The sequence below is a fragment of the Thamnophis sirtalis genome, unplaced genomic scaffold, assembly GCF_051295495.1.
Source record: "Thamnophis sirtalis isolate CommonGarterSnake01/CBP01778 unplaced genomic scaffold, rThaSir2_p1.2 scaffold_3, whole genome shotgun sequence".
In the NCBI taxonomy this organism is placed as follows: domain Eukaryota; kingdom Metazoa; phylum Chordata; class Lepidosauria; order Squamata; family Natricidae; genus Thamnophis; species Thamnophis sirtalis.
The window spans coordinates 113277551-113291393 of record NW_028261383.1 but is presented as its reverse complement, the minus strand read 5'-3'; the positions used below and the strand labels follow the sequence as shown (position 1 = coordinate 113291393).

The window sequence follows — 13843 nt, the reverse complement described above, 5'->3', positions numbered from 1 at the left end:
TCATTAAGCAAGAGCATTGGATTGGCAGGCCTAGGAGCTGACGGTTTCATTCCCTCTTTCGTGGGGAGGCGGGACTTTATTTGCGGATGACCAATGAGAGGGGAAAGAAGTTCCTTCCCCATTCCGCCCTGTTCCAATCGGCGTGGGGCGAGCGTTCGGCGGTCAAAGCAGGAGCTCTCGAGCTGGACGTGGGCAGGTGAGCCGCGCCGTGAGGCGGGAGGGAAGCGGCGTGGAAGCCCCTGCGGGCTGGAGAAAGAGCCAGGCGTGTTGGATCCTCGGCTTTCGGCCGGCCTTCCAGCGGCCCGTGGCGGAGAGGTGCCGGCTTGGTGCACAATCCGTAACTGGGCCGTTCAAACGATTTGCTTTTCCCTGCTGGTGTCCGGCCACAACACTCCCCTCCCCCTTTTTTTTAAATCATGGAAAGTAAAAGGCGCCGCCTACCTGTCTGCCTCCCCAAGGAAAGCGGCGCCGAAGGAGAGGTGCACGCTGGGCGCCGCAAGCTTGAAGCCGCCGGTTTCGGCGGTCGTCGGCCGGGTAGGAGCCCCGCTGCTGGGCGGACTCGTGGCGACGTTCCGCTTTCAGCGCTCGGCTCCAAGCTTCCGCCGCCGTCCAAGTCCCTGAAGCCTGCGCTTTCCCCCCCTTTCAGCAGCCGCTTCCATAGGGCCCCCCGAGGAAGTATCCTAATCCAGGTGAATTAAAAATAGTCAGGGTCTTATTAAGTTTCTGTTGGAAGTTTTTCCATAAGCGAAAGGTAACGCCGTGCTATTTAATTGTGCACGCGCACACACACACTTGTGAAGCAGTCTTTCCTTTTCAGTAGTTCTAGAAATAATATTTCATCTTGGCTGATTTTCTCCATTTTTCTGTTTACTTTATGGAGTGCCCAATCTTATTTATTAGATGTTCACCTCACCTTTTCTTCTCAAGGGGAGATTACAGCGTTCAGTTATTTCTCACAAGAATAGCCCTGTGAGATCAAATGAGTGGCCTGAGACTCATAAACGAGGGTGGTGAATTTGGACCTAGGTTTTCCTAACTCTGCATCTCAAGCTCTATGCTCTTTTGCCTCAAACAAACAAAGGGCCGGGTCATATAATGCAGTCACCTTATGCTTTGAACTTCTGGGTTTTTGTCTTCTCAGTGCCAAGTCCCGCTCTGCCAACAGGGAGATGTGAGGCTGGATTTCCAGTATATCAGGAGGTCTTTTGGGTTAGGGAAGTCAGAAGTATCTTTATAGGCTACCTAACTCCCAAATTATTCTGGGTGGTTTACAACTAAAAAAACCCAACATACAGAAAATATAATTGACTGGAAGAGCAAGATACCCAAACAATTCAAATTAACAAAATGGGAAAAAGGAGTTAACTTAAGGGAGGGAGCCCCATGAATTTCTAGGAAGGAGATGCTCATTCTTGAGGGCAGGAATTGTAATGTAGGATATATTACCATATTGTAAATCATTTTTTAAAACACGATTTTGTTTAATCCTGTCTACTTCAGTTTGTGTGCGTGCACGCCTGAGTCAGTGTCAATTCTTACTAGAAGAACAAGTCCATGAAGTTCTTTTGGCAACATTTTTGGAAGTGATTTTCCATTGTCTTTCTCCTAGGGCTGAGGGAGAATCTAGGCCAATGTCACCCAGCTGGCTTCCTGCCCAAACTCTACTAGAATAAGCAATCTCCTAGTTTAAAGTCTGATGGCTTTAATCACTACACCAAAATGGCTCTCTATTAATGCATATGTAACTGTAAATAAAGCCTATGGAAATTAGCCAATACACTGTCTTGGTTCCATGTGAAAGAATGGGTTAAAATTGGGGACCAGGCATTAAGACTGGCTGTCAGTCAGCATTTCTTAATGGAGACTTTAAGCAAAAGTCCTTTTGAATGATGAGCAAATTACTTAGCCCTTTCTCTGTAAGATTAATGGAAGACTCATTATGATTAATCTATGACTTAACTGTTTTCTGTTCCTTGACAGATGAAATATTAATTAGAAGAATTATGAGAAACAAGTAAATGCAGGAGGACAATATTTTTATCCTTGATTTAAATACAGACGTTCTAAAATAGGCAGTGTCTGCTTAACATTCTTTGAAAATCCATGAAGAATGATGGATAAAAATATATAGAAAACAGATTTATGTATACCTTTATAAATACAGTTAGTATATCAGGGATAAGATTACAACTTCAGCACTGTAATTTTATTATTGATCGTTGAAGACTTGTTTGAAAGATAAGATAGGTTAATATGTTCTGTGGCCTGATGAGAAGGCCAGATCACTTAGTCAGAATGTTGTCAATTCCTTGCCCTCTATTTTAGATTATTTTTACAACAACTTATATGGCATGAAAAGAACGTATCTACTATAATAAATACATGGTAACATGGTTTTAATAGCATGTATGTGAAAAAGACCTACAATATCGTAAGTAGCTTTTAAAAAAATGGCATCTGATTTGAAAAATAATAGCTGAGGATGAAAAATTGAGTGATGTTGATCTTAGGCTCACAAGTTGTTTGAAAAATTACAACTTCAAGATATTGGGAACTTAGTTAAGCTCTATCAGTAGGATTTGCTCAGAATTGATGGGTATAAACAACTTCAAGCTGTAGTCTATTAATCGTTACCTCCAAGTATATCTGTAGTTCCATTTTAGTTTTGGTCTTCCTCATCCTGGATTTAGCTGTCATCCATCGATGTATTACAGAAGTTCTGTGCTCTTTCCTTTCCCTGAAGGATATGGCTGAGCAGGATGTGGAGAATGAGTTGCTGGATTATGAAGACGATGAAGAGCCTCAAGGAGTGACAGATGCAACTCCTCCTCTTGTTAAAAAGGATGTGAAGGGCTCTTATGTCTCCATTCACAGTTCTGGCTTCCGAGATTTCCTGCTGAAGCCAGAATTACTTCGTGCCATTGTGGATTGTGGCTTTGAACATCCATCAGAAGGTAGGAGCTGAGCCAAGGCCCTTGGCCCCCCTCATCAATCAGCCCAGTTCACCCACCGGGAAGCAACTGCCAGTGGTGCTACGCGGTGCAGGGTGAGAGCTGGGGGCTACAGGGAGCATGGGTGGGATGGCTTGGCTTTAATTGTTATCAATGTTGAGTCTAGCACAGCCACTATGATGATAATCTGGTGGGGAGCTCTGCAAATAAAATTTCATATTGGAGTTTATTACAATTCTGTGAGAAAGCATTTTTTATTTTTTTTAAATTTATATATTTTAGAATGTTACTGGAACTTCATTGTGGGATCCACCAATATATAAAGAGAGTATAAGTGAACAAATAGCAAGTCTGGTGCTTGTTTCTTTTACTTCTTATTAACATATTGTACACTTTATTCAGTATATGTTAAAAAAAGCAATCACACATTTTAACAATTCTGAAAGAGATCAAATAAATTTCACTAAACTATATCATCTTTGATTCAAGATCTAAGTTCAATTTGGCACAAGAGGCATAATTTTTCCGCCAACTACCTGAAATTCTGTTAGCACCTGAGTTCCCTTTAAGATATGGAGTAGAATCTTATATTTAAGGGAAAAGGTTAGGGATTTTCAGTAAAGGTCTATTATAGAATGGCTAATCCACATCAAGGTTCCTTACAATCTGTTAAATTTGTCTTGTAATTCAAAATGATGCATGGATTAAATGCCAGTGGTCTGAAAACAGTATTTTCTAATGGGATATGTATGTAGGATACTTACATCTCCAAGGATATAATATTAAAGAAGAGAAGTTGGAATCAAGGCTTTCTGGAGTTCTACATAGAAATGAAATATTTTCATATCCCCAGTGACTCTTGTGTAATTATTTTTTCTTCTTCTTCTATCAGTACAACATGAGTGCATTCCTCAGGCAATTCTAGGCATGGATGTACTATGTCAAGCCAAATCGGGCATGGGCAAAACTGCTGTTTTTGTATTGGCTACTCTGCAGCAGATTGAGCCACTGGATGGGCAGGTATGTAGAGAATGTTGGGAAAGAATTTGTTAACAAAAAGCTAAATACCATAAGACGGTGGTAGGAGTCTTGTAAATGTGATTTGGCTGCTTCCATGAGTGATTTATTTAGCAATGATTCTGGGCATGGACACCAAAAGGAACAAAAATTAATGGAGATGCTGCTTTTGGTTTCCCGACAAGCAGTTGAATTAGCTTCAGCGTCCCCTTTCTTAGCAAGTCCAATTGATAAAGAATCAGATTCCATTTGAGGTGATTTAGTAGTTTTATCTCTGAGGTGTGTGTGTGAGAGGATTCTATTGAACCTCCACCTCTTAACACGAATTTCTTGTACATTTAAAGGGAATAAGACTTTAATTACACTGTTAGACTTCCAGATGCTTTCAATCATATGTCTGCTGTTGCAAAATGTTATTTTATAGTCAAGCAGAGACTTTTTGATTCATGTAATAATAATTTATTAAGCTTGTATTTCTCCCGACTCTTAATGGCTTTTGAAGGGATCACTATTGTCAAAGAAATTACAATAAAACATAAAAGGAACTGGAGCATGCCAACCTGGAGGATGTAATTGACCAGGTAGATGTTATGTGAGATAGGCGGTCCTTCAAATAACCAGGCACTATGCCATATAGGACCTTGTAGGTAACAACCAGTGTCTTGAAACACACCTGGAAGTAAATTATCAACCAGTGCAGCTTGAGAGGCAGAGTTGTTACATTGGCATGCCTTGAGCATGCAGTATTGCTTTTGTCACAACAATCTGAAGCTTCTGGTTGGTCTTCAAGGGTAGCCCTATGTAGAGAGCACTGCAGTACTCAAGGCATGAGGTGACATGGGCATAAGCAGCTGTCTGAAAGGCCCTTTGATCTAGGAAAACATGCAACTATCTCACTAGATGAATTTTATGAAGGCTTTCCTGGCTATAGCTGCCGCAGCAGGGACTTTGAATCCAAGAAAACCTCACATCTGTGCCATCCTTGAAGGGAGAAGTGCCATTCCATCCAAGGTCAAAGATGGAATATCTTCTGGTTTGGATAATTTAGACACCCATAACCACACTCTCTGGGTAGGGTTGTGTTGGAGATAGCTCCTCCCCATCCAAACAATTAAAGAACCCTCCTTTTGATGCATTTGTATCAATATTTCTTTTAATTCTGCTAGGTCTCGGTACTAGTGATGTGTCATACCCGGGAATTGGCATTCCAGATCAGTAAAGAATATGAACGCTTCTCAAAGTATATGACCAGTGTCAAGGTGAGGGGCAAGTATTACTTTGAGTTTCAAAATATTTAGAATCTTTTGTATTTTTTTAATGTCTGGAAATTCACGTCTACCGTGTTTCCCTGAAAATAAGACATGTCCTGAAAATAATGCCAGATTTTCGGGATGGGCAAAAATATAAGCCCTCCCCCAAAAATAAGCCCCAGTGAAGCGGTTGGTTTAGCCAGAACAGAGGCAGCCCTTCCCTGGTCACCTCAGGGATTCTTAGCCCCTTAATCAGATCAGCTGAGTCGCTCCATTCACAAAACAGCTGATTTGCGGGTGCCGCTCAGGCCTCTGCCTCCAACAAGCATCAGTCGCTTTTGCAGCGAATTGCAGCTGCAAAAGAAGCCGGAGGCCAAGCAACACAACCCACATGCCTTATGCCCCTCCTTACCTAACGGTGACAGTCACAGCAGCCAATTCCATCCACGGAACAGGAAAGGAAGGCATGGATATCAATACACCTGGGACATCGGAAGAAGCCCTGCGATGAAATACCGCTGCTGATGTGCAGGAAATCTCTCCCCCCTCCCCCTGCAGATCGTCCTTTCAAAGAGGAGTTTTACCAGGATGAAAGAGACACAAATGCTGCCTTCAGCCACTTCTTCGTCCTGGTGAACTCTTTGAAAGGACGATCTGCGGTGGGGAGGGGAGATTTCCTGCACTTCAGCAGCAGCATCACCTCGCAGGGCTTCTTCCGATGTCCCAGGTATATTGATTTCCATGCCTTCCTTTCCTGTTCCCTGGATGGAATTGCCTGCTCTGACTGTTTGGCAGCCAGCAAACAGGGCAGGCGAAACGCCAGGGTGCAAGAACTTGGGTCATTTCTGCTGGAGGCAAGCAGGTGGTGGGACGGAGAGGGTGGGGCCAGTGGGCTCGCTGCCTCCTGTACCTGAAAAACAATAACCTCCCCGAAAATAAGGCCAAGCGCTTATTTCGAGGGCCAAAAGAAAATAAGACCCTGTCTTATTTTTGGGGAAACAAGGTAGTTGTACTACCATTCTGTCAAAAGAGTGATCCAACAGGTCACAGGGTTGTCTAGTATTGTATAAAAGCTTTTCTTGGCTTCCTTGTGCCCATTTATTGTTTCAAAGTGACCAAAAATCTTGAAAGAAGATAACTAGCATGAATCATAGCTTTCAATGGCTTTTGTGTATTTGTTTTTGTGTTTGCGCATATGTATCTTTCACTTATTTTTGATTCTTGGTGACTCCCTAAATTAGTCCCTGCACTTTTATTAACAATTCTTCAGAAGTGGTTTGCTGTTGCTTCCTTTCAAAAGCTGAGAGAGTGACCCAGCTGGCTTTGTGCCTAGGATGGGACTAGAATTCATAGTCACCTGGTTTCTAGCCTGGTACCTTATTGCTACACCAAGGTGGCTGTGTTTGAATGTTACTTACTGCATTGTATAAATAATGTGTTTTGGGGTCATTTGAGTAATTTCGGATTCTCCTGCAGGTATCAGTTTTCTTTGGGGGGCTTTCTATCAAGAAAGATGAAGAGGTACTTAGGAAAAACTGTCCGCATATTGTTGTGGGAACCCCAGGCCGTACTCTAGCATTGGTACGCAACAAGACACTCAATCTGCGCAATGTGAAGCATTTTGTGTTGGATGAGTGTGACAAGATGCTTGAACAGCTAGGTAAGAGAACCTGGGGAAAGGGAGCGGCGTGTAGGCTGGAGTAGTCCAGATAAACCTGGAATTGTTTATAGAGTGTAGAATTCTTGATCCATTATAAGAAAATGGCCTGATGCCCAAATTACAGGACAAGACACTGAGATAGAGATTTGGTGTGCATGATTCAAACTTTATTTGAGCAGAGCACCTATTTATTGTTCAGTAAACAGTCAGACATTAGGAAAACCTGAAAAAGTGCTGCTTTAATGAGTCCATTTAATGCAACATTTAAGCAGCTATTTTCAGGTGTTCATAGAAGTGAACTGCTTCAAAAAAATGCAAATTGCTATGCTTGCATGAAGTCTGAAGCATGTCTTCCAAATTATATTAGAAGAATGCATTGCCTGCTAGTAGTAAAGTAAAGCTCTTTCAAAGGAGTGTGTCAGTAACTTGTTATCGTTTTTCAAACGGATGAGTGGCTATTAGTGAGGGTGCAAATCAAGAAACAAAACCTAAAAACTACAACTTTAAATGAGTTGGGATGGAATTAAAGTGCAAACACTGGGGAAGAAAAGAGAGGTTGGCAATATTTCTGAATTGCTCAGCTTTTTCGAATGTATCTTAGAAACCTTTCAAAAAGAAACCTATCACCTGCCCTGAAGAGAGGGCCTTATGACAAGGTAGCAGTGAAATAGAAATGCCTGCAAAGTTGTCCTCACTTTGACATGACATCACTTTGACATAAAAGCATACAAAACACAATGTTTGGAATGCCTTGGGCTTGGAATGCTTCCGCAATGGTCTGAGCAGCACCCAACACATTGCGTAAAGTTATGTTCCATCAAACTTAGAAAAGGGGTTGTTTTGAATTCAAAACTCTTCAAACTGGAAACATTTTTCATATTACTATTGCAAGCTTACAGCTCTCTTTTTGCTGTGCTGTCAGAATCTCCTTATCTACAAATGCAATCAACCAGTTTGTCCAAGCAGACAAATAATGGCTTAATTCTTTTGTGCAACCTAGGAACAGACAGCTTTTGTGTGCAGGTACACGCCATAAATCATCTATGTGCAATCAGATATCCTTCAAGGTTTGAATTACATTGCTAAACATGACAAGCATTAACATTAGCTCTTGTAACGCAATTCGCGAAGAGTTGTAATCCAAAATGTACAAAAGATTCAGAAAAATCTCATATATGCTGAGATGAAAATTTGAGATGATCTATATGGCATTTAAACACACCTGAAGGGAAATCTTTATCAGCTTCGGCTATATAGTAATCAAAGAAAAGAGGGTGCCCATTCACAAGATGTCTACTATGGTGCACATAGCTACTCACAAACTTTCACAGAAATATTTGCTAAAACATTTCTAAAAGACAGATGGCCTATCCAAGAGGTAGAATACAAAGTCTTAGAAAAGAGACTCTGTTTCAACTGCCCTTGTGTTTGAGCTCATTCTCACCAGATGCTTTTCTCCAAGACTTCCATTATCCAAAAGTATGCTTTTCTTTCTCGCTTCCTCCTGATATTTATTTCCACATCCGTTCTGTGCTTTCCTTCACTGAGCTGCCTGTCCTTTCTACTATACTTTTTGTAGATGTCTCTATTTCCTTTTGTTACTTGGCAGATCACTTGCGACTCAACTCCTACCTTTTTTCTTTCCAACCCTCCTACTGGTCAGCTGAAGGCCTCCATGGTTTTCTGCTGCAGCTCCAATCCAGCTCATCTCCTTCTTGTTCATTTTTTGCATCTGTTCCTTTTTTCCTTTGAGAAGAAAGAATAGTTGGGAGCACATGAAAGCTCAGCATTAGCCTCTAATTACATTATTATGACTAATTACATGTGGCCCAGTTGCATTTTGAAGAATAAAGATGTCAAGTGCTTGTTTGAAATGCTTTTGTAAAAATCACAACTATGACAGGCAATTCTGCATCCAAGGTGGATGCAGAATTATTTTTGGTACCATTTTGCTTATTTTTGTATATAGCTGATAATTTTATATGGAAGGGTACAAAGAAAAAAGCTACTTGTTTTTACAAGTTATAATCAGAAGAGGCAAGATGAGTTGAGAAACCTGTCTATAGAAATGGTTAGAGCTCTAATGTGTCTCTGTTCCCTCAGTCATTATAATAAAATATTGAGGGTGAGAAATGATGAAAGGAGTGGTGGAAATAATGAATCTTCGAACTTCAATTCTGCTTTTATTGGGAATTCTTATTCTTACCATGTTTCTTTTAGACATGCGCCGTGATGTACAGGAAATCTTTCGATTGACTCCCCCTGAAAAGCAGTGCATGATGTTTAGTGCCACCTTGAGTAAGGAGATCCGGCCTGTCTGCAGGAAGTTCATGCAGGACGTAAGCGCTAAGTCTCATCTTTTGCTTCCCAGTGGGGGCAATGCATGCAACATATACACAAAGTAGACAAAATAGAATCCACTGAGGCAATTTTGTGTTCCCTCTCAACATCCTGTTTGGGGTGAAGGGGGGGGGGGTTGAAGCAGATTGCAGGTACTTGAAAGCAGCAAATGTCAGCGGCTTAATCATGCAAATTCCACAATTATAAATCAGGGCATCTGATTGAAGTAAGTAAATTGCCGAATTTGCATAATTATATTGTTATACATTTGTCATCACGTATACTCTCCTAGCAACATTACAGATACACTAGAAAGAAATCCTCAGTTGGAAGAATGTACTGTGCTGTTTAAGTGAAAGAGACAGAGCAGTTTACAATTCAGTGAAATCATAGGGCTGACTTTGCCCTGAGGGTTACAGTCTAAGAGATGCAGCCAGGTAAAGAGAAAGTGGCCAGTTGCTTAAGGCGTAGGAAAAGTGAAGACATATTCTTGTAACTATCCTGCCACTAGCACAGATTCAGGTGCAGTTTAAGAGATCTGACTACAGTCACTACATGATGGTTGTCATAAAAGGTAATACCCGCTAATGTATTCTACCCAGCCATTCTAGTTGGAAAAGATTCTTTTACTTCATTGATTGGACTCCGCATGGTAAATACCCATTGAGTTAGGAGCCTGTCCCAACATTACTGAGAAATCTACATACGCTGTTTGGCAGGTGGATTTTTTGAAGTTGAGATGAGTTATTGTACAATCCTGAGAAAGGAATAATGCTGCAACTATCTCTAGACCAGGGGTCTCCAACCCCTGGGCCACAGCCCATTTTTTGGCGCTGGCCTATTCAAAACCGGGCCACATGAATAGTGGGCCGGCATGCACACTTGCACGTGCCAGCCTCCCACTTTTGTAAGTTGAGTTGCGTATGTGCACCAGCTGGTCACTTGCACGGCCCAGTTCCCCACTTCCCTCCCCCCCAAGCTGGTCTGTCAAACTGCAAACATTGGGGACCGCTGGTATAGACCATGGTGTTCATAGTATTCCTAGGAATAAAATAGAGGAGGGCCATTTTTCTATGGTGACAAAAATCAGATGTCCAACAGCTCCCTCTTCAACTAACACATTTTATTAAAAGGCATAAGCTTTTGTGAGTTAGGACTTACTTCATCATATGTGCCAGATGTGGGAACAAAGGTTATTTTTGTAGATTTCAGAATGTTTGTATTTTCACATTAATATTTAATCATGAACGTATGTGTATCTGTATGCACATGAGAGGATTTTGCTTTAATTGTTTTGTTCACTACTTGCAGCCCATGGAGGTATTTGTAGATGATGAGACAAAGTTGACTCTACATGGTCTGCAGCAATACTATGTAAAGCTGAAAGACACAGAGAAAAACCGCAAACTTTTTGACCTGCTGGATGTACTGGAGTTCAATCAGGTCTGTATGAAAGGTTTGACAAGTAGTATCCCACCTCTTGGGGTTGGAAGCGGAATATGGTCACAATGGGAGCTGAAGGCTGATGGAAATCTGTAGGGCTTCCAGATATATTCTTTTTTTCTCTCCCCGTCCCTGCAGGTTGTGATATTTGTAAAGTCTGTGCAGCGCTGCATGGCATTAGCCCAACTTCTGGTTGAACAAAACTTCCCAGCTATTGCTATACATAGAGGCATGTCTCAGGAAGAGAGGTGAGCAGCATCAGACTGTGAAACCTGAACATTGAGTGGAGTATATGCTTTCAAGAATGGAATATGGGGGACAACGTCTTGATGTTTTTAAAAAATCAAGTGTGTGTCCCCCCAAGTCCCAACCAGAAAATAAGCCCTAGCATTTTTCAGGATGCTCCTAATATAAGCCCTACCCCCAAAATAAGCCCCAGTGAAGACTTATCAGCCAGATGGATTCATTTAGTACAGTATTTCCCCTAATGCATCTTTTGAAGCAAAAATTAATATAAGGCCCGGTTTTATTTTCGAGGAAATGGTAACAAGTTCTAGGTCTTTTGGGCCTAAGAATCATATTCAGCTCTGGAGAGGAATCATGTAGTTCAATGAAGTAATTTCCCCCCCCCCTCCCTCCCTAGGCTCTCTCGGTATCAACAGTTCAAAGACTTCCAGCGTCGTATCTTGGTGGCCACTAATCTGTTTGGCCGTGGGATGGACATAGAGCGAGTCAACATAGTTTTCAACTATGATATGCCTGAGGATTCCGATACCTACTTACATAGGGTGAGTGCGTGTGCAAATCAGAGTTGCCTTCTGTTCTAATACCTTGCCACTTGCAATAAGGAGTTGGTGGCTTGCAAATTCTGGGTAGCTTCTGACCACTCTTTTTCATGGATTCCTAGCCTCTTTTAGGATTTGATGTTGCTGATAAAAATCCTTAAACGAGGTTTTTCTGATTTTAATTGAGCATCTAACAGATTTATCCCTCTGACAGATAACTCTGAAATACTGGATTCAGTTTGGGGACGAGCTTCTTTTAATTCTCCATACAACCTTCTCTCTGCAGGTGGCCAGGGCTGGGCGTTTTGGTACAAAAGGCTTGGCGATTACCTTTGTGTCAGATGAAGGAGATGCCAAAATCCTCAATGAAGTACAGGATCGCTTTGAGGTCAACGTAGCTGAGCTCCCGGAAGAGATAGACATCTCCTCTTATAGTATGTATTGATTGATTTAAACATTTCTTCATTGCATTTTATCCTGCCATAAATCTTATGTTGATTCCCAATATATAGCCCACGTTAAACTCATGTAAAATCATTATGGCACAAAATAAGTTTAAAAAGTGCAGTGATGAATCTCCTCAATCCCCAAATACTTTCCAAGACAGTTTCCTTTTTACTATTTTCTGGAAAGTCAGCAGGGAGAACACTAACCTGACTTTAAGAAGGAGATTGTTCCACAATAAAGAAACTGTGACACAAATAACATTTGGAATCACCTCACAATACTGAGGAACTGTCAGACAATTTTGCAAGGATCTGCATACCGGATTAAAAAGATAGATCAGAGATGAAGTGATCCTTTAAGGGCCCAGGCATATAGAGAATGCAAGAATTTGAATTGCACCCTAAAATCTCTTGATAACCTGTGCAATATAGACTTTATATATATATAGTTGTATTTTCTGGATCATCTTCTAAGGCCGTACCAAGCAGAGTAGCCCAGGTGTTTAAATACTCAACTTACAACCATTTGTTTAGTAACTGAAGTTACAATGGCATTGAAAAAAGTGACTTGTGACTGTTTTTCACACTTGTGACCATTGCAGCATCCCTATGGTCACATGAGCAAAATTTGGATGCTTGGAAGCCAGCATGTGTTTATGACAGTTGTTATGACATGTGATCACCATTTGTATGCTTCCCAGTCAGCTTTAGACAAGGAAAGTCAATGGAGGAAACCAGATTCACTTTATGGCTGCATGATTGACTTAACATCTGCAGTGATTTGCTTAACTGGGGCAAAAAAAAAAGTTGTGAAACTTTCACAAAATTCACTTAGCAGCTGCCTTGCTTAGCAATGGAAATTGTGAGAACTACCTGTATTGTACTGAGCCATTGTTACCAGAGGATTTTGTTATTGTTTTGTAGATCAGAGATAGAAAATTGCAAGTGTAGCCAATGCAGAATAATTGCCCATTTCATTATTCTTCAAAGTGGAAAGAGGTCCTGAGAGAAAATAGTTTATTTAGTTTATATTTTTCTCAGTTAAATCTTCAATTTGTTTAGGAGGCCAGATGTATGATAGGAATGAGCAAAAGGAAACCATGAAGTGGGACTGTTGGGCAAAGGGGGGAGGCAGAGGTCGCTGTTTTACCAATAAGGAAGGCTGTTAAGGACAGAATATGACTGGTAAAGTTTCCATGTACACTTCTTCAAAAGTAAACGTAACTAATGATGAGGCAAAATACCGATGACGATGCCTGCTGAATTGTACAAGAGGGCAGCTTTAAATTTCCAAAAGAGCAGCCCTCTCCTAGCCTTGGAGAGTTGAGACTGGACTCTAGGAAAGCTGGCAGCACCATAGAGGCAGCATTCAGCTAATTTGGCTACAGAGGATGACTGAGTAACTGACTGCTTTTTTCCATCTGGTCCCTTGCAGTAGAACAAAGCCGGTAGCCTGAGTTCACGGAGCCACTTCTCTGAGCCCAGAGTGGAACAGGAGGTTGAGCGCATCCCACGTCTTCTGCTGAACTCAGAGGAATATCTTCTTGAAAAGATACACTATGCAATATGTAAGGATGTTGGTTCGTAACACGAAGTCTTTACAAAGTGCCCAGATGGTATTTTTGCCTCAGCTCAAGCCTGGAGGCTTTTTTAATTAGATGTTTCTATTTTCTGAATAGTCAGCCCCTGAGGCTATGTTTCATAAATAAAAATTTAAAATAACTTTTTCTGCTTGTCTTAATGCATAATGAATCTACTGGTTACAGAAAACACACAGATACACTTTCTTGCTTGCTTCTTCCGCTTTCTGCGGTCTCCAACCTTCATTCCCATGACCTACTTGGAGTGCTTTCAGGATAATCAATTTACCTTGTGTGTGTTGGATTTCTCTCTAAGATATACCTTGTCTAGTCTTCAGTTGGTTTCAGGTTTGCTTGAGGCTACTTTTTAC

At 41.3% G+C, this 13843-nt stretch overlaps 1 protein-coding gene across 2 annotated transcripts; it reads left to right on the top strand.

The window, feature by feature from the left end:
* Positions 1–129: 129 nt before the first annotated feature.
* Positions 130–13619, top strand: DDX39A (DExD-box helicase 39A). 2 transcript variants are annotated; one of them, XM_014069068.2, is made up of 11 exons: positions 130–196; positions 2744–2954; positions 3844–3971; positions 5135–5227; positions 6695–6878; positions 9099–9217; positions 10530–10661; positions 10800–10909; positions 11305–11449; positions 11733–11880; positions 13328–13619. In XM_014069068.2, exons 2-11 carry the CDS (start codon positions 2747–2749, stop codon positions 13342–13344), a joined length of 1284 nt encoding a protein of 427 aa, XP_013924543.1. In that variant the 5' UTR covers positions 130–196; positions 2744–2746; the 3' UTR covers positions 13345–13619. The 2 variants fall into 2 exon arrangements, with proteins under 2 accessions (XP_013924543.1, XP_087565855.1); XM_087709729.1 differs by lacking the exon at positions 130–196 and having other exon boundaries at positions 2815–3046.
* Positions 13620–13843: the final 224 nt, after the last annotated feature.